Consider the following 21,839-nt stretch of genomic DNA (forward strand, 5'->3'; position numbering starts at 1 on the left):
AATGCGCTCAGCTTGGGAAAATACTGCCTCTGAATGGATCTTAAAAAAGAGAGAGAGAGAAAAAAAAAAAGGTGAACCTCTCTGAAGACATGACTTAATGATTTTAGAAGAAGTGTGTGATTTCCTCTGCTCCTCTGTTCCCTTAATGTCTCTCTGTCGTCTACTCTCATTGTGCCCCCTTGTGTTACGATACCAACTGCAGTCCAGGAGCTGTGAGGGGGCTGTAAAACTCATCAGGCTTCAGTAATTTCATTCTGCTGGCACACACACACACATTTTAACTGCTCTGCTGCTGCAGTAACACCCTGTCTTCTTCTCTTTTTTTTTTTGGCTGCTTTACTATTATTGAAATACTGATTAAAACAAGTCAATAAAGAATCGTGTGTGTCTGTTGAGTCCGTGTGGGATGATGGACCGTGAGTCTGCGGGGATGGTCGCTGTCCAAAGTACTGAAACTTCCTGCTGTGGTAAATATGGCAAAATGACTGCGTCTGCTCTCATTTGGCATCTGATCTGACAATCTAGTGGAATGATGTCTATTTTTTGTTGGAAAAGCAGGTAAATAATTCGTCAATTATTTCTATTTTTACCCTTGGACTTTGGATATCTGTTACACTGATTAAACCTCATATTCGACTCAGTTAGACGCTAATTAAATTCTAAACACACTCGTCTGTATCCACACCTTTTATTTTCGGGACTAGCTGGATGGGAAAACCTGACCCAAAGACTCTAAATCTGACACAACTCTAGGAAAAGAAAATCCGAGCGCCTTTTCCCCAAAGGCATAGGCTACTTTATACCGCATAAATCATTCATGAAAGCACTGTGCACCGATTATTCCCCCTCTCCTTTTAGACAGCCCCCTTCTCCTTTCCCCCCCTTTGATCTCCTCCATGAGCCAAGAACTATCAATATTTGCTAAACGTTTCTCACAAAGCCTGACCGTGCACCGGGAGAAGCCGCAGAGGTCTCACAGGCGAGGGGATAAGACATAGGAGAGGCATTAATGAGATGCCCAGAGCGATTTCCCTGTGCGTGCGCAAGGGCAGCAGATGTAGCAGCACACGCGCTCCCAGGGGACCCCCGTCCCAGGAATTTCATCAGCGGCCGGGGGACACCCGACCCAGACCTCCTCCAGCAGGGAGAGCTGGGTGACGGACGTGGCAAATCATCTTTACTATGGATTGTAATTATCGCTTTGCTGACAGCCCCTGCCTCCACCCTGTCACCAAAAGTGCGCGCGCGTGCGTGACTCCTGTGGGGTGATGAGCGGCGTTGTTTGCGAGGTGTTTGCGTGGGATCAGAAATAATTTATTCATCCCGAGAATATTTATTATTTACCCCCCTCTGCTCTCTGCTGTCAAAGCATCACTGTTGCACGAGAGTTGATTTTTTTTTCTTTTTTTTCTCTGACCTGCTGAAAAGTAAAAATTTGCAAAGGGCCCCCCACACTTTGCGCCCCGGTGACCTGCGGCTTTGAGGTTAAAAAACAGTGTTCTGATTCAGTCTAAATTACACCATCTCCCACTGCAAACAGGAGTGAAAGTTTAAGTGAAAGTTTCCTCTGACAGCCATCTGCGGTCAGCCCCGGAAACAATGGGCTCCATCAGAAATATTTCCCTTCAGCTTGTCCACTGTTCAGTTAAAGCAGCACTCCACGTGCTCCACATCATAAGTGAAAGTCAACCTGTAAAGACAGTTGTAATACGGTGGCTTTGGAGGAAGCCTCATAAAGTCTGAAAATGAATCCTAATGATGTCACAGTGAGGTATTGTGAGGGCTTTAGACTTGGAGAATATATATTTTTATAACAGAAAGACTATGTTACAAACTGTGGGCATGGAGTTTGACAGATATGGGCCTTTTATTAAGCCTGTTGCATCATGGGAAATGTAGGATCCAGTGTTTTTTGTGAACTTGACCCACATAGGGCACTAAAAGTCAGTATATCAAGCCAAGTCAAGTCAACTTTATTGTCAATGCTGCTATATTTACAGGACATTGCTTTGACTTTGACGGTTTTATAAAATCTGTCTCTTGCCAGTCCTCTAGCATTATAGCAGTGTCATATAAACACCAGGAATGTCCCTTTAAATCCAAAGTCAGTGATTCATGCAGTTTTTGTTTGAGTTGCCACACTTAAACTGCATGTGATATGAGCGCAGTGTCCAGCTGTGACTCAGAAGACATGCCCGTGTCTCAGCAGGTGCTGTCGCGCTGTTGCTCATCGAGTGTGGTGCAGCTCCGTGTGGATGACATCATCACTACAGTCTGTCTCTCTGCTTCAAACACACACATTAAAACTGAGCTGACGCACTGCTCTGTGAGTTCTGCTTTTCATTCATAGCCTATGCATCCACAATGTCCTGAACACTGCACAGTCAGCCTAATTACATCCACATAATGGCTCCCCTGGACCACATGCAACTACCTGGTGGTCTCAGCCACTCAGGCTGTGGGATAAGTAGCCTCAGCCGGCTAGACGAGGTGAAGGATATCATCAGATCTTTGCTGCATTGTTTAGCACCAGGAGCCACAGATACCTTATATCATCGAGTTTCTCGGAGGTGACACAAGAGTTTTATTCAGCATTAGTCGATTATTTCAAAGCAAATTTGGACTGATTCGATTTTGATATAACCTGTATTAAAGTATATTGAAATCAATCAAAATCGCATCAGTGTTCATTTGATTTGGAAAAAAAAACAACAACCAAAAACCTACCCCTGCAGTTGAGTTTCATCGTCATTGTAAGGCAATGAGAGTTTAGGTGTCTCCTATTTGATATTGCCTTGTCAGAAATACAATTACAGGACTCTATAGCAACACCACACAGTACATCATGCAGGGATATTATATAGGAGAAAGAAATACCATAAAGTAAGCTATGATGAGGCCATTACCGTGCTCCGCAGACACGCTGTGAGTACCTACATGAATACGATAGGGACATAACAGGGGATCTGTCGTTAGGGGTTATGGCCAGAATTGTTATTGTGCACTTTACATCTTCTGATGTCGCACCAGCAAATCGGGTGGGAGAGCGGGTCATCACTGTCTGACAGGGAGACTGAGAGAGAGAGAGAGAGAGAGAGAGAGAGAGAGAGAGAGGATGACAGAGTGGGGGGGGGGGGGGGGGGGGAGTGAGACAGAGCAGCAGACGCACTAGATGCTCCTTCCCTCAGACCTGCAGCGTTCAAAGATCAGACACAAGCAGCCTCGGGGTGGCTCAAAAAGTCTTTCACTGGATATAAACCTTTTCCTTCTGCGTGCCAGATGGATTGTATTTCTTCATTGTCTTGTCGGACCACTGGAAATCTGAGAGGTTGTTTTACGCACACGTGAGAGCGCTCCCCGTGAGTCACTGGATGTCCGGATTAAAAAAGCTTACGGGTCTTTTTGGAGGGCACGAGAGAAAAGAATTAGATGGATATACAAATCAAGTAGGTTTCCCGAGGAGTGGAATATTTTCTAGGCTACGCTCGCAGCCCACATGGCTTTGCCAAACTCATCGGGGTCTCCCGGAGCTGGGAAGCCCAACCCCAGCGTCATAGACCTGGGAACAATCTTCGTTGACTCCGACATCATATTTGGATTTACAAGTCACCTGCTGAAGAGAAAAACAAAGGTAAGAGCATCCTGAAGGGATGTGTGTTATCTTAAAAAGGATCATCTCGCGCTTGTGTGCTAGAAAATAAATGGCAAGTGGTGACGAGCCAGATAACTGATGTGACGGCTCCTCTCCGGTTTTCAGGACCTTGAACAGCACCTCGCAACATCTCCGGTCCCCTCTTTCGCCCTCAAACACATCATCAGTTTGTCTCCTTGAACACAAAACCGCGCTGCAAATAAATGCGTCTCGGCCAGCGATCAACTTTTATTCTGTTAAACTAAACTGGCCAAAATACCTCCTAAAGGTTTAGAAGAAAGCCGCTGTCAATCAACACTCAATTCAAACATGGCTGATAACTTATAGTGAGAGCGTTTGTAGATTATATGAAGACTTATAAAAACTAATCATGATCTTAGTTTCCTGTTTCCTGAATTTTTGCGCGTCTTTCAGAAATTTCTTTTGCAGCCTAAAATCATTTGCAGCCGGACTTGTTAACCACAGAAAATGTATTTGACCCTCCGTAGTGCTCAGTTTGCCCCGTTACATCGTCTACAATTTGGTAAGAGCTGGACAACCAGAAGACAAATGACTATAGGTTTCACTAAGTAGGTCGTTTGAGGGGAGAAAAAAGAGCAACCGTGTCAGATGCGGGGGGCAGCAGCGCATGTGGCCACTGTCGCTTACATCACCCGCATGAAATATTCAAAGTTTACCAATTAAATATTTAACCTTAGTACCCCCACCCTTCCAGTTTGGGAGATGCTGCTCTGTGTTTTGGCCAGAGGATGGCGCCAGACACCAACACCAGACAGAGGCAGCCCTGCGCCTGGAAGGAGAGGCAACAGTTGCTGGTGTGATCTGAAACTGAGCCGCCTCTGAACCAGAAGCCCTGTGACAGAAATGATCTGTTCTGTTTTCTAGAGGGTGGTCTGGTAGACCAGTGAATCAACACATAACTGAGTGCATTACGTTTTAGGGAGCGTAACCCTGAACTCAAATTAGCTGCACTTTACTGTGGTAAAATGTGCTTAATGTGAAATTCAGCAAACACAGTGAAGAGTGAGGAAAAGATGATAGTCTCGTGATCTTTGTGTGGAGTAGATGAATCCATAATTCATGTATGAATCCATAATTCATTTCACTAACAAACTCTCAGAACTTTACCGTAAATTCAAGTAGAGATACCAAACTTTCCAAAGATGCCTTCAATTTCAGACGGGATTTGGGGGAAATGTGCATATTATGGTGCTCAAACATCTACAGATTTGTCATTTAATAAAATGGCAAAGCCATAAAAACATGGAGTCTGTGGGTCGAATGCTTCACCCAGTTTAAGCATGATATAGATTTAGTGGAGAGCTGTAAAAGGCTGATACAGAGCATATATGTTTCAGACAGAGTGGAATGAAATGATTTTCCCAACCTCAGTGCGAGAGGAAATGAGGGGGGAAGATATTTTACGGGGTTAATAAGTAGACTAATATATCACTGCTCACCACACAGACTATTCAAAGTGCTCTCTAGGCATAAAAACAGACCTGGACCCTCACATAGTCTGCCGACGCTGCGCAGGAAAAGTTTTCTTCAGCCCTCCCATTTCAGGAGTAATACCGCCTCCTGCGCACCGCTGAGCGCCCTCCTGTACCAAAACTCCTCCGCTGCAAACTTATGGCACACTCTCACCAGTTGCCTTCGATCAGCGGCTCTTCGTCCAGTTCAATCTGACAAATGACTGGTGACCCAGAGGCAGGTCTTCAGTTCAGCCTATGGCTCTGCCCCGCGTTTTTGCCGCGGCAAAACCTTTGAGTTTGGTGTTTCTCGAAGACGTTCTCCTGAAGGTGTAACCTTGATCTGGGAGAATGAGCTCATTCGGGTGCAGTGCAGCTCCTGATGGAAGGGACCCCAACAACCGCATGTTCACTGTAAGTTTCCCACTGCACACGATTGGGCGTAGAAATAGGATCGTTTACACCTAACATAAAAAGACGCACGCTTGCGTCTGTTTGGTGCGCACTTGGACAGGTGCCTTGTATTCAAACCGGTCGTCAAGGTACAAACAAACAGTTTCACTCTCACACTTGCGCGCACAGGAGCTCTGACCTGTTGTCATTCTTACGGCTGAAGTTAACCAAACATTTTCCTCATGCTGAAGGTGGAGGGATGTCCGAGCGGAGAGTCTCCGGTGACCCCCAGAAAAAGACTTCACTCTGCGGAGGACGCGCGGTGCAGCAGCCGGCCTCCTCCCGAGGGCGCCGGGTCGGTTTCCATCTCCGAGTCGGAGGAGAAGGGAGGCTTTTGCCAGCAATGTCAACAGAAAGTCACAGAGCTGAAGAAGCAAGCCCTAGCTCTGGCAGATCAAAACTCATTGAAGGTTGGTTTAATCACCTTTTTTCCCCTACACTCTTTTAGGCCACGCGCATGTTCAAATCCAAACTGCTTCGCAAATATTCACACCTTAAAGTTTGAAACAGTGTGATCACCCGAGCTGCATAGCTATTTTACAGTACTTAACGTTTTAAAATACTCAAATTTTGTTCAGAAAGTCTAACGGTCACTGGACCTCAGCTTTGGTAGAAGCTGTAACTCTCCTGTAACATTTCTGTCTTTTGGCTTTTCTTGCACACCTGCACCTGCTCATAATGCTGACATCTATGGACAATGAAATCTGATCCTCTCCCTGGTTTATATTAGTACCCAGAAAGCTCTCACCATCCACTTGTAAAGTTGTTTATTACATGCTTGACTTCAAATGCTGGCCTTGGATGTGAAAATGGAAGCTTTTGAGACTTTGAAAGTGGCCCATTGTTTAGCTAAACAATGCTTATCTCTTTATTTTGCTGCTGGGTGTGGGGGGTCGGGGGAGTTGAATTGAGCGAGCCGCTCATGTTGGAGACTGAGGAGGAAGTTAAAGTCCCAGTCGACCTTCGCTGTGCATTGAAAGTGTTCCTGTATGGCTGCTCCTACAATTCCCACCGCTGTTAAATATAGGCCCTGAGACTGCTGTTGTTGTGGCGGGCTGGGTTTGCCCCCTCGGCTCGGTTCACCTTTGTTGTACCGTTTTAGAGAGAGAGCGAGTCCCAAAGTCAGATTGGATTACAGCTCTTCGAGGCTCACCCCGAATCCCACAGCACCCGATGTTCATACGGGGACAGGTAGACAAGGGACAAGGGGGCATTTCTGAATCACCTGGGCTCCTTGTTTGAGACATCCGTATGTGTGGTCTAATCTTTGTTCTGAGCATATCAGATCTATGTTCAGGTATCGGGTAAGTCTACCCTGTAAACACATTAAGCCTACCCCTGACTGCCTTTATCTGCCATGGGAACTGACCTCCCCTTTTTAGTGTGGGACCCTCCAGCAGTACTTTGCAGCCTTCACCAGGTGCTCTGTGTTGGAGACAGAGATGGGAGCAGCCCATTTCCCCCCTATTTTGCACTTGTTGATGGTTAAATTGGGCCTTAATTCTGGGGTGGCAAACAGTAATGGCAGGGTGCTTTTATTGTACTAGGGTTATGGTATGGGCCGCTTCAGCTGAAGGATAATAAACCCATTGTCTTTGGGAGTTTGAGCTGCCCACCTGTTAGGCCTCATAGGATGGACGCGGTTATGGATGATCGCTTCCAAATTGCTTCCTCCATGGAGGGAATAAGGTCAACGGGGGCGACTCAGGTGTCCTGTTGGTGGTGTCTGGGATCACGCTACCTGCTAGGGTCCGGCCAGTGTTGTGTCTGTGGTGTTCATGGGAAAAACGTGAGCGGAGACCGTCTACCCGAGGTCGCACTTCCCCTCCCTCCCCATCCGCCAGCCGTCCCGTTTTTTTGTGGAGAGGAAGTCGGCTTGGTCCCCAGACATCCCTCTCCCCCTCAGCAGGCCTGTAGACTTATTGTTTGAATACAGTAGTAGTACCGAGTAGATAATAATTCAGGGAAGAGTGTTTGGGTAGAGTGAATGTGTTTTTATACACAACGTCTACTGGAGGGAAAGTTCACTGTTCTCATACACCGAAGCCTCCCAGACAGCTCTTGTGTTTTCCTGTTTGGGTCTACTGGAAGCTGCTTACAATATGTCCTGCAAGAAATTTAGGGAAGCAAAGGCCTTTTCCCTCCTAAATGTAGGCTAGGAAGTTGTTGTAGGTGAACCCTGGCAACAACACGGTCATATTTTTGCAGCCAACATTAGAAAACTCAGTATGACAAATTATTTCTTTGTGCGTCCACAACCACTGGCAGCAATTAAATATCTTCCATGCTTCCTTCCTCTAAATGCCTGCTTCATTTCAAGAGCAGCAGTGCATAATGTCTTTGTGTTTGACAACTTTTTGAAACTATTTAAACTACGCACGCAACTCCATTGCCCTTAACACAAACCATTTGCAATGTTTTTCTTATTATAAATATTTTATGACATTGTGTTGAAGGCCTCAACCCGAAATTAACTTTGTTGAAATATGTCCTTGAGCTCCCACCCTTAAGTTTCAGCTGCCTTGGCACATTTTATGTTTTTCAGGCAGAAGATGATTAAAAAAACCCTGGGAAGAAAAAATGTCCTTTGCTAAAAGGACAGAGAGAAACCGCACAGACAACCTCCAGACTTAATCTAATCAAGGGAATTCACCTACTTAATTTGCATAATTAAAACCTACAGTAAAGAATAACTTCAATAGTCAACAGCAGACAGTCTGGATTCAATAATTATAGACTGTGCTCATTGTGGCTGGACACAGTGGCTAGGTGAGGTATGGGTATGATGTAAAGAAAGATGATCACTTAAATCTCAACTTCAAAGAAAGCAATTAGCTTCTTACTGTAATCAGGGGCTCTGCAAACACAGGTAGATAAGGCCCTGCAAGTGGATTAGAGCGACCTCAGCTCATAATTTAATGCGAACTGTTCTCTGCTTTTTGTAAGTCTCAGAGCTGAAAGGGATACTTCATATTTTGGTTGTGTGTGCTGATGAGGTGGAATGACAGGACAGTTTTTTTTTTTGCCATCAACCATCTCATGAAAAAGTTAAGAGCGTGTCAGTGACAACAATAGGTGATCAGGTTTGTATGGATCCATGAAGCCTGCAGTCATTGTGACCTGTAAGGACTATAATTCCTTGCCGGTGGCCAGGCTGGAGCAGCTCAAGCCACTCAGTCACAGCTTAGACAGGAGCGCTGTCACTTGATATCCTTTTTTGAAAAGGCTTACCTTAATTGTATTCGCTGATGCATGTGAGAGATGACATTGAGGGACAATGGGAGCCCAAAAAGACTGGATTGTGTTGATGAAATATGCAAGGAGGTGCATCGTTGCTCAGGTTAACAGAATCCTTGAAGAAATAGTTAGAAATTACAAAACAATTTTGGGAAATACTCAAATTTGCCTTCTGGCTGGGAGTAAAATGAAAAGATTGATACCACTCTCATGTCTGTATGCTAATGAAGATGGAGCCAGCAGCCTGTTAGTCTAGATTAGCATAAAGACAGGACATAGGGGGAAACAGCTGCAGCTAGCCTGGCTCTGTCCGAAGGCACCTACTCGCACCTCTAAGGCTCACTAATTAACACATCTTGTTTGTTTAATCTGTACAGAATGTAAAAATGTTGTTTTGTGCTGTTATGAAGGGTTATGTGTTACTTCCTGGATTAGCAAAATGCAAGGCTAGCTGCTAGCTAAGCGAACCAGCTTTTGGCTCTACGCAGCTTTAAATTACGAGTGCATGCATGAGAACGGTATCTCTGGAGGGAAGTGAGTAAGCATAGTTACCAATATGTCAAACCATTCCATGTATGAAATTTCACCAATAAAGCTAATTGTCGAAATATGAACTATGTTATAACTGTTCAGTCAAGTGCTAGAGTGGGTACATAAGGGTTTGGTATGTTGTAGTGACTGCAGGTCAGCAGTGCTAACACCCACTCATAAATACTGAAGCCTATGAATAAACAAGCAGTCTTGGACCATGTGAGTACACTGACTGACTAACAGAGAACCTCTGCAGGACTGTGAGGGCTCACACATTTGGATTAAGTTGCTGGAGGTTGGGGTCAGTTGCATCTAGGCCGTACCTTTCCAATGAACTTTCTCCTCTGCATATGGGGAAACTGAATTTAGGATCCAAAATGAACCAGGTCACCATGGAGATCAAAGTGCATTGAAGTTAAATCTTGGTGTGCAAACCACCGCCGAATCGTGACTGCCACATACTGCTGATGTATGCGCAGTGTGTCCAAGCCTGTTATGGATGGTGTGTGTGAGTGTGACTATGAATGCGGGCGCAGGAATTAATCTGTACCGTGAGGCTGTTTGCCAGCTTTTTCATGTTGAATTCATAAATTATGGGGCCGGCAATTTTCACAAACGACTCATTTGGATTCATGTTTGATTCGTTTCTGCTTTGTTCCTCATTTGACCCCTGATCCACTTTCAGCGGAGAGTGCAAGTGTTACAAATCAGGTTTTGTTTCCTGAAGCAGTGAAGAAAGGAAATTAATCAACTCAATGTCATGCAACATATGTTTCCTGGCCCAAAAGTCAGTGATGTTTGGGTTTGTTTGACTTTGTTTTGTGTGAAATAAACACTTCTTTCTACACAGTCGCTTGTGTGTATATACACAAATCTCATGTATTAACTGTACGTTGCCTACTTTCCACTAATTTTCCCATTACATTCTGTGCTCGCTTGTCCACTTATGGATTTGTATAACTGTCAAAGAACTGGGACGGAGTGTTTGGTCGCCAACAGGAGCATTGATTTGTTGATAATAGCACTGTGCATAGATGAGAGTGTGTTTACATGTCAGTGCAAGAGAAATGGTTCAGGAGAGACAGGGATTAAGCGGCTGCTGGTCAATGGCTGCAGGTCTACCTACCGGACTGTTTCTCAGGAGAGTCAGGGGGAGTGTTACCTCTCTTTCGCTGACTGACCTCTGACCTTTCTGTCAGCTCTCCCAGTCTTTATTGTGGGTTAGGGTTTCAAGGGGCCGACCCGGGCTGGAACAGGTGTACGCTGCCAGGTTCGCTGCAGGAGGGCAGACGACAGGACAGAGTGACTGGCAGACGGATGGAAGAAAGGATAGAAAAAAAAGGCTGTGTGGAAAAAGCCCTCTGGTTGTGAAACTTGAGCTGACGTAGAGTTAAAACAGAGCATGACCATATTATTCTATTCACCTCTAAGCACCTGAGCCCCGGAGGCTCTGTGTGATGTGTGTGTTGCGTGCCTGTGTGCCTGCTCAGCAGTGCATGCACTCCAGAGAGCCGGGGAGGAGATGAGAGACGAGAGGGGAGAATAGAGGAGACTGGGCTGAGCTGTCCCCCTGCTTCATCCCTGCATGCAGTGTGACTTCTGCTTTATGGCATGTGGCTGTATTAAACCGCAAAGCAATAATCTGGTGTCAAGTGGTGCAGAGACCTCAGACATCAGTCATGGCGCTACCGTTGCTGCACTGTATCTGTGAGCCTCAGCATGCAGCTGTTCAATGTCTCTTTACCTCAAGTTTCCACAGCTTCATTCGTTCTCTCTTTCAGCAGCTGTCAGCCACCTCTTCACATGACAAATTTGCATCCATTGTGTTTGCTTCTTTTATACTCACTGTTAGTGCTGGGGATTGAGATGCAATACTTTTCTGGTACTGGCTGAAATTAGTCTGTAGCTGCACGTATTTGTATTTATTTATTTATATTGACATTTTGCATCTTTCCATCTTTCTCTTTCTTGTTTTGACTTGCTTCTGCTGTCTGACTGATTGTTCTTTCTGTATTGCCTTTTACGTATCCTGCTTTTGCTCGGTCCGTTTAAATGCTGAATACTGTTAAGTACTTAAATGTGGCGTCAAAAGTCTGGTTAGATTTCTACTTATTTACTAAATCTTTTGTTAGACAGCTCTTGATTGAAATCCAAATTTTGCCTTTTTTTCCTCAATGAAAAATGGGTTTTGTCGGAAAATTGTTACCTTTTGATTGTTGTATGAAACTCAGCTATTCTATTGTCACTGGTCTTAAAAACCAAACTGTACAGTACAGTCTTAGAGTACAATGGACACAGCGGCATAGAAAAAAGCACTCTGTTGGTTCACATTTTGGTCTTTGAAGAGAATTCCTTCATTTCCTTTATTTCCCAGCCTTTATCTCCTCTTGGAAGCTGCGCATTGCAGCCACAGTGCTTTAAATGTGGACAGTGGAACAACTCCGTCAGTAGTTAAGGGAGCGTAAAGGCTTTCTCCTCCGCTTTCCTGCTTCCACATTTTCACAGCTGGTCCTGCTTTTCAATGTAGCTGACTTTCACTGGACAAAACCTCTTTTTTGTTAACCTTCAGGCAGCTCTGGAATGAAGGCCACATCTCCACTATGTCTGCCGCAGTTTCACTTTACATCTTTAATTTGTAAGCTGAAAGTGAATTGACCCCAATTGTTGCTGCTCAGTCTGCTACTTATCACTATTTCAAGGGTAAATTGCTGTGAGGCAGAGTGCAGGAAATGGGTCTGGGGTGCGCAAATACAAGAGCTGATGGGTCTGGCTGGAAACTGAGCTGCCGTAAGGCTGATGCTCATCACCTTTCATCAGGCGGATAGTGAAGAAATCTGTGGTGGAGGATGAGGACTTCTCCAGCTTAAATAACTGCCATTCCTTACATCTTCACTGCCTTCTTGACCACTCAGAGGAGCAGATTCTCAGCAGGCAAGATGAAACAGGAACTGACTGAGGCTCGACCCGAGCAAATACCCAGTTACACACTCACTCACACACACACACACACCTAATCACCATACACAGGCACATGCATACAGGTGAACTCGTGCGTGAGACACGCACACACATATGGACAGAGTTTACCTAAATGTGTCCTCTTCTAGCCATCTGGCCCTTTCTGGTGCGGCCGCATGCCGCTGTAATGTCTACAGAGAGCCGTCCAGATGTTCCCTGAGTTACCTGTCAAGGTGAGGGGAGCTATTTAGAGCTGCTTAGACCTGGGAATTTACTCTGCTGCCTTCAGTTATTGTAAAGGTTGCAGTGCCTTTCTCATTCACTGAAGTCAGATATGTAAAGACAACCTATTATCCTTAACAGCTATTCAGTAACGACGTTCAATCAAAGTGTGCGACTGAGGAGACCAGCTGCACCATTACCTTATAATGAGCTGATGAGAGGCAATAAGCGACCAGAGGACAAGAGGCTTCACGGTTGGCTGAGCATCTTAACTTTTCTTAAGTCTTTTCTGAAGTGTTGGCCTGATCTTAGCTAGAGATGTATTCTTAACAAAGAAACTGTACCACAATATTAGGATTTATAAAGAATGTAACACATCTTTAAGTAAATAGGGAAAAATGTTACTTTCATTTGCATTTTGGGAAATACTCAGGTTAATTTTCTTGCCTAGTGGACAAGATTGATACCACTCACATGACTGTCCATTGAATATGACCCTACAATGGCGACGTTAGCATCTTGGCATAACCTAAAGCCTGGAAGCAGGGGAAACAGCCAACCTGAGTCTGTCCAAATGTGCCTACCAGCACTTTTAGAGTGCATAAATGAACATGTCATGTTTAAACTGTACAAAAATGTAAGAATAAAAACGACGTTATGGTTTTAAAGGGAATACTTGACAGATGCTAGCAGGTGGTTTTTGTTTGCTAGCTGTTTCCCCCTGCTCCAGTCTTTACGCTAAGCTAAGCGAAGCGAAGCTCACTGTCTCCAGTTTCTAGCTTCATATTATTAATCTTCTCATCTACACTATATAACTTTAACATTGTATAGTAATATAATTTATAATTACAATATGAATAAGCATATTCCCCCAAATGCCCATTCCTTTTAGACAACAAGTTTCGTAACAACATGCTAGCTAGCATTGAACAGCATTAAGGTGGTATGCGTGATCGTTTTGAGGTTGCACAACTTTATTTATGGTGCTTGTTCATAGCAGGTCACAGGTGTGTATTTAATTCAGACACAACTCAGTCAGAAAATCAAAACTGAGGCCTGGATCTTGTTTTGTTTTATTAACGATCATTTTTACAGCATTCTTTGAATGAAAACACCGCCTAATGCTGAGATTGTGACAACACCTGTATTGTTAGGCCGTCTCTCATTGTTTGTGTATTTGAGAAATGATTGCCATGCATAATAGCACTTGTCTGAATGGGTTTGCTGCTGTTTGCTGAAGGATAATGTGCTACAATGAGCCAGACTGAAATGAAACAATGGATCTTAGCACACCACAGGTCTGCATAAACGGATCAACAAAGGCAGAAATGTCAACGAGCAAAGAACACAAATGCAACAAGAAGTGTAACCGCGGGGAATTAATCAGTTTGACTTCTTAATTTAGGGCCAGCAGCCTGTGTGTGTGATTCTGAGTGTGTGTTTGTTTTATTCTGTCTTGGGGCTCCTACTGCCCTGCTCCATATGTCACGGTGTAGTGAGACGTACTCGATAGAGGCAGACTGCGGTCCATTATTGAGTCTGATTCAGAGTATTGGAAAAACATAGTTGTTGAGATAAATTTTAAAGGCGGTACACAGACATTGAGGAGCACTGAGTCGGAGGTAATCTGCTGCTGGCTCCATAAAATGCGCTCAATTGACAGCAGGCCTTGTGGTAGCAGACAAATCGCCTGGCTTATAGCAATGTGCTGAAAGAGAATGCCAGCGCTGTGTATCCTTGCCAAGATGGATATGCAGACAGAAAACTCCAGGCTGTTTGGGCGTGGCTCCCTTGCTCAGAGCAAACAGTGGATCAGTGGAGTACAGTGCCTAAGTTGGACTTGACATTGCCTTGTTTGTTTTCCTCTTTGGCAGATGTTTAGCATTGGATGTTGATTTTGGAGAAGCAGGTTTAAAAAATCTGTGATAAATGTTGAGAGGAAATGAGCAACCTGTGTCAATGGGTAAGGCAAGACTTTTTGCAGAAATTGTAATTTGTTATACAAACTGAAATCAATTAAAAGATGACTGATAATATACAGATTTTTTGGGGGAGGGGCTTTTTCAGCCTTTATTTTTTGATAGGACAGCTATTAGAAATTGGCCATGTCGGGGCAGTGCAGCAAACTGTGACACAACACTGGCATATTATCACCTCATAAAGTTGATAAAGTGAGCGTGTTAAAAAACAGTTGCTTGGTTAAACATGGAGCAAGATTATTATTCATTTTGAGTTGTGTTTCTGGCCAACTGCCAAATGAAAGTCAATTATTTACTTTCCTTTTATCTCTGTTTTGGTCTCCACCGACTCCTGAGGGAAATATATTTTAGTGGCTAAATACTCCACTATCTCCACTAGCTAGTTCCTCACCATGTGTGTGTCCTATTTGGACTTATGGAGCTTATTTTTTACATCCTGCTTGACACAGCGCCGAGTGTGGTGAGACTGAACAGGGTGATAATTCTCTCTGGGTTCTTCACTACGAGCAACTCCTTTCATATCAGGCATCCATTTTTAATGTAGGAATATTGATCAGAACAGCTGGTAGCCCTTGTAACTCATATTTGACAGATGCTTTGGACTCCATGGAAGCTGTGTTCTTTTGTTAGCAAAATAATTTGCAATTACAAAAATCCCAACAATTACAATTTTGATTGAAACTACCTGGTGCGGTTTGATGTCTCTTAAAAGCTAGCCTGTCCATTCCCAGAGGAGCCGCTCAGCAGCCAACAGAAGTAAAGTGTGGTTGTGGTGAGCAGCTGCTGTGTGAGTGCACCAGTGTGCTTTCATGTCATATGTCTATATACCTTTGTCTCTGGGTGACAGTATGCATGCATGGTTGTGTGATTTCTATTTGTGTTTGTGTAATAGTAGATGGATTGTGATGGGTTGTGTTGTGATTGGTAGATGGGTTGTGTTAACTCTAACGTGGTCTGACTGGACTCTCCTGGTATGTGTTGGGCTGTTCTTTATTGTCAGGGCCTCATTCTGATACATATATAGTGCTCCATAAATCCTGGCACAGTGTGAAAATGCCAGTCAGAGTTCACGCTGCTCATGTTCATTTCATGCTTGAGTGTCCAGCTCTGTGAGCGAGGATGAGTGTGTGTATTGATGATGTGTGAATGTGCGTGTAAGTACCAGAGGAAAAAGAAAGAGATGAAGCGCATTCAGAGTCCCTCCATCCTTTCCACTTTGCCGCAGAAGTCATCCATCTTTCTGAACTTAACTGCTACCAATTTATGATTGCATTATTACAGCCAGTGTTTTATCCCCATTCCACCACACAGGCCTGGTGGTGGTCTGGTTAATGGAGAAGGTGATGGAGAAGGTGACTGGCCAGTGCCATTACTCTGGTACTCGCCGTGCTTAGCTTTAGGGTGAATATAGAGAATATAGACTCTCTTTAGGCCCTGCTGTGTTGACTTACTGCTGGTTTTCTGCCTATTATCAGGGTTTAAAACGCCACTTATCATACTGTTAAACTACACCTCACTCAGTTATTAGCTTCATTTTCATCCTGTATCCTTTTATCATCTCATAAATGTCCGAAAACCTCAGATTTGCACAGAAGCAGGGAAACCCTCCTGTAGTCGGAGGCAGCAGAAGGAAAGCGAAAGTGGAAATTGTGTGTTTCAGTGTGCATGTTTCTTTCATTACTGAGTGACTTGACTTAGCAATTTGCCTGCTGACATTTTAAAGGAAATAGCGTAGCAATGCATTCTACAAAATGGCAGCAAAGTTGCTTTTATTCCCAAGGAAAACTGTGTCGCTGAATTTCTCACCAGGCGGAACAGTGAAAAGGTCAGCCTCAGCTGTATGGATTTTCATAATGGATTTTCACTGGAGAGAAGTCACTCAAGATGCAGGAGCAGTCTTGTTTGTCTTTGATGGGCAGTTGCGGTCTTTTGCTCAGATTTTTGCACTTTCGGGAAAAGGTTTGAGAAGCTTCCAAAGCATCGAGGACTGACGTGTTGTGGTTTTTGCTGCTTTCGTACTGCTTAACAATATCATAGAAAAAAAATGACAGATTTTCATCCTTTCTTCCCTCCACTGTAGTTCGTTTAGCCTCAAGTTCTGATACTTGATGACCTTCCTTTAGATTTCTGTCTCATCCGATGATTCAACCAGATAAATCCAAGTTAACTCTACAGGATTGTATTCCTGATTTTTTGGAGATTGCTGACAAAAAGTTCCCAGATCAGGGGCAAATCTGCCCTCGATCACAATGTGTGAACTGTTCAAAGATGCGATTCGAGACCTCGCTATGCCTCGCAGATGCCTTAAAGATATCAAGCAAGCATGGGCAGAGACAGAGGAGCATCAGAGCAGCAGCCTTAAACCACAACCATTTCTTTTTCTTCCTTGTTTTTTCGCTGCAAATCTTTGTACAAACCGCTTAGACCATTGGTTTTCATGCGGACATCCACTTTGGAAGCCAAAAGTCCTGTCCCGCCCTTGGTATCTTCCTCTCACATTTCCACATAGAGGATTCCTCTTGGTAAAATATCTCGCTCTGTTTCCCCCCCGTCGCTGATCAGCCATGTAGCGTACAAACCACAACGACCCAATCACAAGACAGACGTGAACGTGAAGGTGTGAGCAGCACCATAGCGATAAAGATGAGAGAGGAAGAGGCAATCACTGTAACTGCGGCAGCCTCTTAAGTGAAGTGTGAAACAGCAGCGAGGTAAAGAAAACCAGTTTGTCATAATTGTCACTGTTTTTTGTGCAGTGATGAGCTTGAGCTGGCATTTCCGCCAAATTGTGAACTGTTACAGTAAACACATTTACTTTGGAGGTCACTGGCGTTGAGAAAAAACAGCTAAATGAGGATAATTAATTTCTGTTCAGATGAGCAGAGATACACTGATGCCATCTTGAGCTTGTCATTACTCCCAGCGGATGCTTGTGGAGTAAACCTTCCCCTGCCTCTCTCCCATGAACCGACTCCCATTAATAGATCCGTCCTTTATGCTTCCCCTCTTGTTACAGCCGCTCTATTTTATGATGTCACTCTCTCTGCTGAAGAGCTCTGGGCTGTTTTATCTCCTACGTGTGTGTCGGGCACTTAAACTCAAACCTCTGTGTTTACGAGTCCCAAACTGCCTCTCTATCCTCTGCGTTTGCTTCTCAGTATCAGCTCAGCATCGCCTATAAAAGCTCAGCTATCCTCACTGTTCTGGGAACTCGCTGTTGGGCCTCACTGTGTGTGACCCCCAGCTAAGTGCCTGACTCCCATGCAGAGTGTGAGAACAAGCCTGTGAGAGAGTGTGGACAAGTATGTGTGTATATATGTACAGGTTTATTTGTAGAATTGTGTCTTTGGCCCAAGTGGACAGCGAGAGGTGGATATCACTTTCGCTTGCAGCTGCTTCCAGTGAGTATTTTGTGGCTACATGCTGGTGTTTTGTGGTGTGTTTTAGGCACTTAGCTGCCTCTCTCAGAAGCATTTAAATCAAGATAATTGATAGCAGCCATTGTTTACTGATCTAAATGTATGCATCAAACAAAAACATTGCTGGAATGCCTTTGAACGTGTCTGTGCAACACGGAAATGCCTCCCTCCCTCAGATGCCCGGTGAAGAGGAGGGAAGCTCACGGGGAGCACACCTGTGTCTTTGGCCTTGGTGAATTCCTGCATAGCTTTACTGTTCAGAGCAGGAGTGGATGCTACTGTTGAGTCCTCTGACCCTTTGCTTATGTCCAACCCATGCCCCCCCACCTCCTCCTCCAAGAACAGCAAGCTCCCCAAGAGCCAAAACTTTCAGGGCCATCCTCTCATGTCCACTGCAAGTTCAGACATCTAGCCTGCCGTAAATGTTGTGTGGTCAAACATAAATGTGTGGTTTTATTCACACACAGCGTTTTACAGGTCGTGTCCGCTTGAGTTTGACGTTGATGCAGTGTGTTGGTTTCCAGGGGAGGCCTTAGTCATACAAAGCAATGCTGACCTTTGGCTCGAGTTCATGGGCTGTTCCGAAATGATTCATATCATCAGCATCTTTTATTAATCTCTTTTTGTGACCCTTTTTAAAATACAAAAATACATTTTGAGTCAGTTTTTTTTTTTATAAAAAATGTCCAAATTCTGTAATTTCAGCTTCTCAGATGTGAATATTTTCTGGTTTCTTTACTCCTCTGTGACAGTACACTGAATATCTTTGGGTTGTGGACAACAAGATGACATCGATTAATCAGAAAATGATCAACAGATGAATTGATCATGAAAATAACCATTAGTTGGAGCCCTAAAGTTCTGAATACCCAAATTGTGATTTTCTCTCTTACATTCTTCCCCTTTTCTGTGCTGTTTCTGACCTCTCTGCAACCATGATAAATGCATTTGTGGACATATGTATCCAGTTTGTATAGCACTGTCCCTCTGTGTGAGCCTGTGTGAGCATTCCTTCACCAACATGTATTCACCTCTGTCACACGGTCATTACCACATCCATCTAGAGAGACGTTACCTCCTCTTCCTATTCTGTGCATCCACTGACCCCTCTGCCTCCCCCTGCCCCATGCTGGGCATTCATGTCTTCATCTCTTTGGAAGCGAGAGGCTGTTTTGGCTGCAGCGTCCAATGGAGGGGTGAAACCGGGACACACTTGAACTCCCACAGAAGCGGTCACTGGACACCACATTTGAACTGGATTTGACCTGTCAGCCTGTACCTGATTTGTGTGTTTCCTTCTCTTTTATGCACTTCTTACACACATGCAGGCATACACACAGCATTCACATCTGCAGTTAGTCATCATCAGAGGTTGGTTCCCATACGAGAAAGTGGTTCAGAAAGTGATTCCTGCTCGAGTTGTTAAGTTATAGAGGGTGTTGTAAAAGCCCTACAGTAGCCATTGAAAGTCATGGTAGCGCTATGGGGACGGAGGGCTCGAGGCTCCTGCAGCCACTGAACAATGCTTAATTAGCTCATAAACAAAGGCCAGTGGGGGATCAGAGAGGGCAATCAAAGTGTCCTGTTCCTTTGAGCTTCTCTCACCATCAACAAAGCCTCTCTAATAGCCCCGTCACTCCACTTGTTGTGTCTCACCGTGGTGTGCTTCCTGACAACATAAAAGGCTCACATTCCAAAAAGAGCCTTGGACAAGAGACGATACCCGTCCACACCTCCTTTGGCCCCCGATGCCTCCCTTCCTCTCTCTCTCTCTGCCAGATATTGACATTGCTCCTCAGCTCACCTTCACAGTGTATGTTTGGTTCCCCGTGGTGACCACGGCTTTCATCTCTCCTCTTTCAGTCTTGTGTCCGTGACTTTGGTGGTCTGTTTTATTGCGTTCCTTTGTGTGACGCTGTGCTGGCACGCTGCTGGGAGCCTGTGAGGAAGTGCTCAACACACAGAAGACTGTGCCAAGCACTGGAGGGGTTATTCAAGCTTGGCATGAAGACAGGTGTGATGTAAATGTGTGTGTGTCAGGTGTGTCTGCGTGCATGCCCGTGCGTCACAGTGGCCTGCTGTCCGTGTTTGTTCTAGACAGTGAGTGTGTTATTTTTTGTATGTTTGGACACGAGGCCCTCTAAAGAAAACAGACGTCCACTGCCACAGGAGGACAGCACGGCAGCAGGTCGCAGGCAAGCTCTGCTTGTTTGTGCGACCATGTTATCATCTCCTGTTTCCTGTCAAAACAGGAAAAGACAGGGGCGAGAATGGAGGCTAGGAAAGTGCTGCCTTGATGTGTGTTGGCTGGAGGTCCAGCTCTGGCTGACAGTGACCCTACCGGCCAGGAAAAACAGACCCGTCCAGGGTGTAACCCACAGCAGGATCCTTCATGGTGTTATTTTTATCACTTTCACAACGCACAGCGAGGGATGCTTTTCCCAGCTGTTGACACAGGTCTGGGTCATTTTTGTCTCCAAAACAGTGCAGCAGAGGAGAGAGAGAGACGTCCCATCTGGTCGTGTCCCTTCGGCTGGCAGCTTCACATGATTGTAGTCTCTGTTTAGGAAGGGAAATCCTTTTTGACATTTTGTTAATCATGAAAGTGAGACACCCCTTTTCTTTGGATGATCCCCAGACCTCTATCACAATACCTTTTCCGTCAGGCTGGAGCTGTCATGTGATTTTGTCCATCCATCACACATATTTGTTAATTCTTTACAACAGGATGGCACACACACACACACACACACACACACACACACACACACACACACACACACACACACACACACACACACACACACACACACATAATAGACCTTCTAAATGCTCCTTTATGGGGCTCAACTGCGAGTACATTCCAGACAGTAGAGTCAGCTATCAGTGTGGTTCAGCCGGTGGATTACTGCTGATGGCATGGCAGGTAAGAGCACCGTCGTCTGCTGTGACAAGACTAAATGAGAAGGCACGGACAGGAACGCCGCACAAACAGCTGATTAGGCAGTCAGCTAATTATTGACTGTTGAAAAATGATAACCTCCTGCTCGGCTCTGCTTCGGGAGTCACTGTGTAAAACTGAGAGTTGCCCTTGTGGAATTCCATGAGTTTGAAGGCAGAGCTAAGTTTAGCTCTTTATGAGGTCTCTAAAAAGAAAGAGCTGCTTACACAAGAATGCTATTGTTAGATTTTCCAGATTGCACCAAGCAGGCTTGTCTGCTTTTGATTCCCCACAATTTGTGTGCACATGGAGGCCAGAGTGACCGCCAACTTGTATTCATCTTACACAAGAAGCAAAAGACCACTGCTGCTGCTTGTGTCGCCAAGTTTGACCTTGTGGAGGATGAGGATGGAGGATTTTTTTTGTGATATTTGATATGTAAGGCAGGCAAGTAAACATCACCAATAGCCCCTTCACCACGTACAGTCTAGACCGGCAGCCGTGGTCTGCTCCTGTCTCCGTGACCCACATTAAGATATGGCGTGTACTTGCTGACTGAGGTCGATGTCATCAGCAGGGGGGTCGGAGTTCATTTGTCTTTCTTGACAGACCTTCAGGTGGTGTTCCAGTGCTCTGGCAGAAGGCCACACTGATGCTGACCTCCAAGAGTTGCACAATTAGTTACCCTTTGACCCCTAAGTCCCACAATCAAACCCTGAGCATGGACTGGGCATGCTTCTGCATCCCCAGACCCACTTTACATATGACTCTGTGTGTGTGTGTGTGTGTGTGTGTGTGTGTGTGTGTGTGTGTGTGTTTGTGTGTGTGTGTGTGTGTGTGTGTGTGTGTGTGTGTGTGTTTGCAGCTGAAAAAGGCACAGATGTAGCATGTGATTCAGTCTGACATGATATAATAGCGTCTTGTTTCAGTCTACTTCATGAAATTAACAAAACAAAGTGATTGGAAGTAATGCCT

The 21,839-nt window shown here is 44.8% G+C and overlaps 1 protein-coding gene across 4 annotated transcripts in view; it reads left to right on the forward strand.

Annotated features, from left to right (window-relative positions):
* Positions 1–3,496: 3,496 nt before the first annotated feature.
* kif26ab (kinesin family member 26Ab) overlaps positions 3,497–21,839 on the forward strand; it is a 70,137-nt gene continuing 51,794 nt past the window's right edge. For 3 of the 4 annotated variants that reach the window (XM_070980081.1, XM_070980082.1, XM_070980083.1), the window contains exons 1-2: positions 3,497–3,631; positions 5,769–5,987. In XM_070980081.1, coding sequence (XP_070836182.1) covers positions 3,497–3,631; positions 5,769–5,987 — 354 coding nt within the window. Of the gene's footprint in view, positions 3,632–5,318; positions 5,539–5,768; positions 5,988–21,839 lie in introns of those variants that run through there. The other variant, XM_070980084.1, reaches the window with a different exon arrangement.

This window comes from Chaetodon trifascialis, chromosome 14, assembly GCF_039877785.1.
Source record: "Chaetodon trifascialis isolate fChaTrf1 chromosome 14, fChaTrf1.hap1, whole genome shotgun sequence".
Classification (NCBI taxonomy): Eukaryota; Metazoa; Chordata; class Actinopteri; order Chaetodontiformes; family Chaetodontidae; genus Chaetodon; species Chaetodon trifascialis.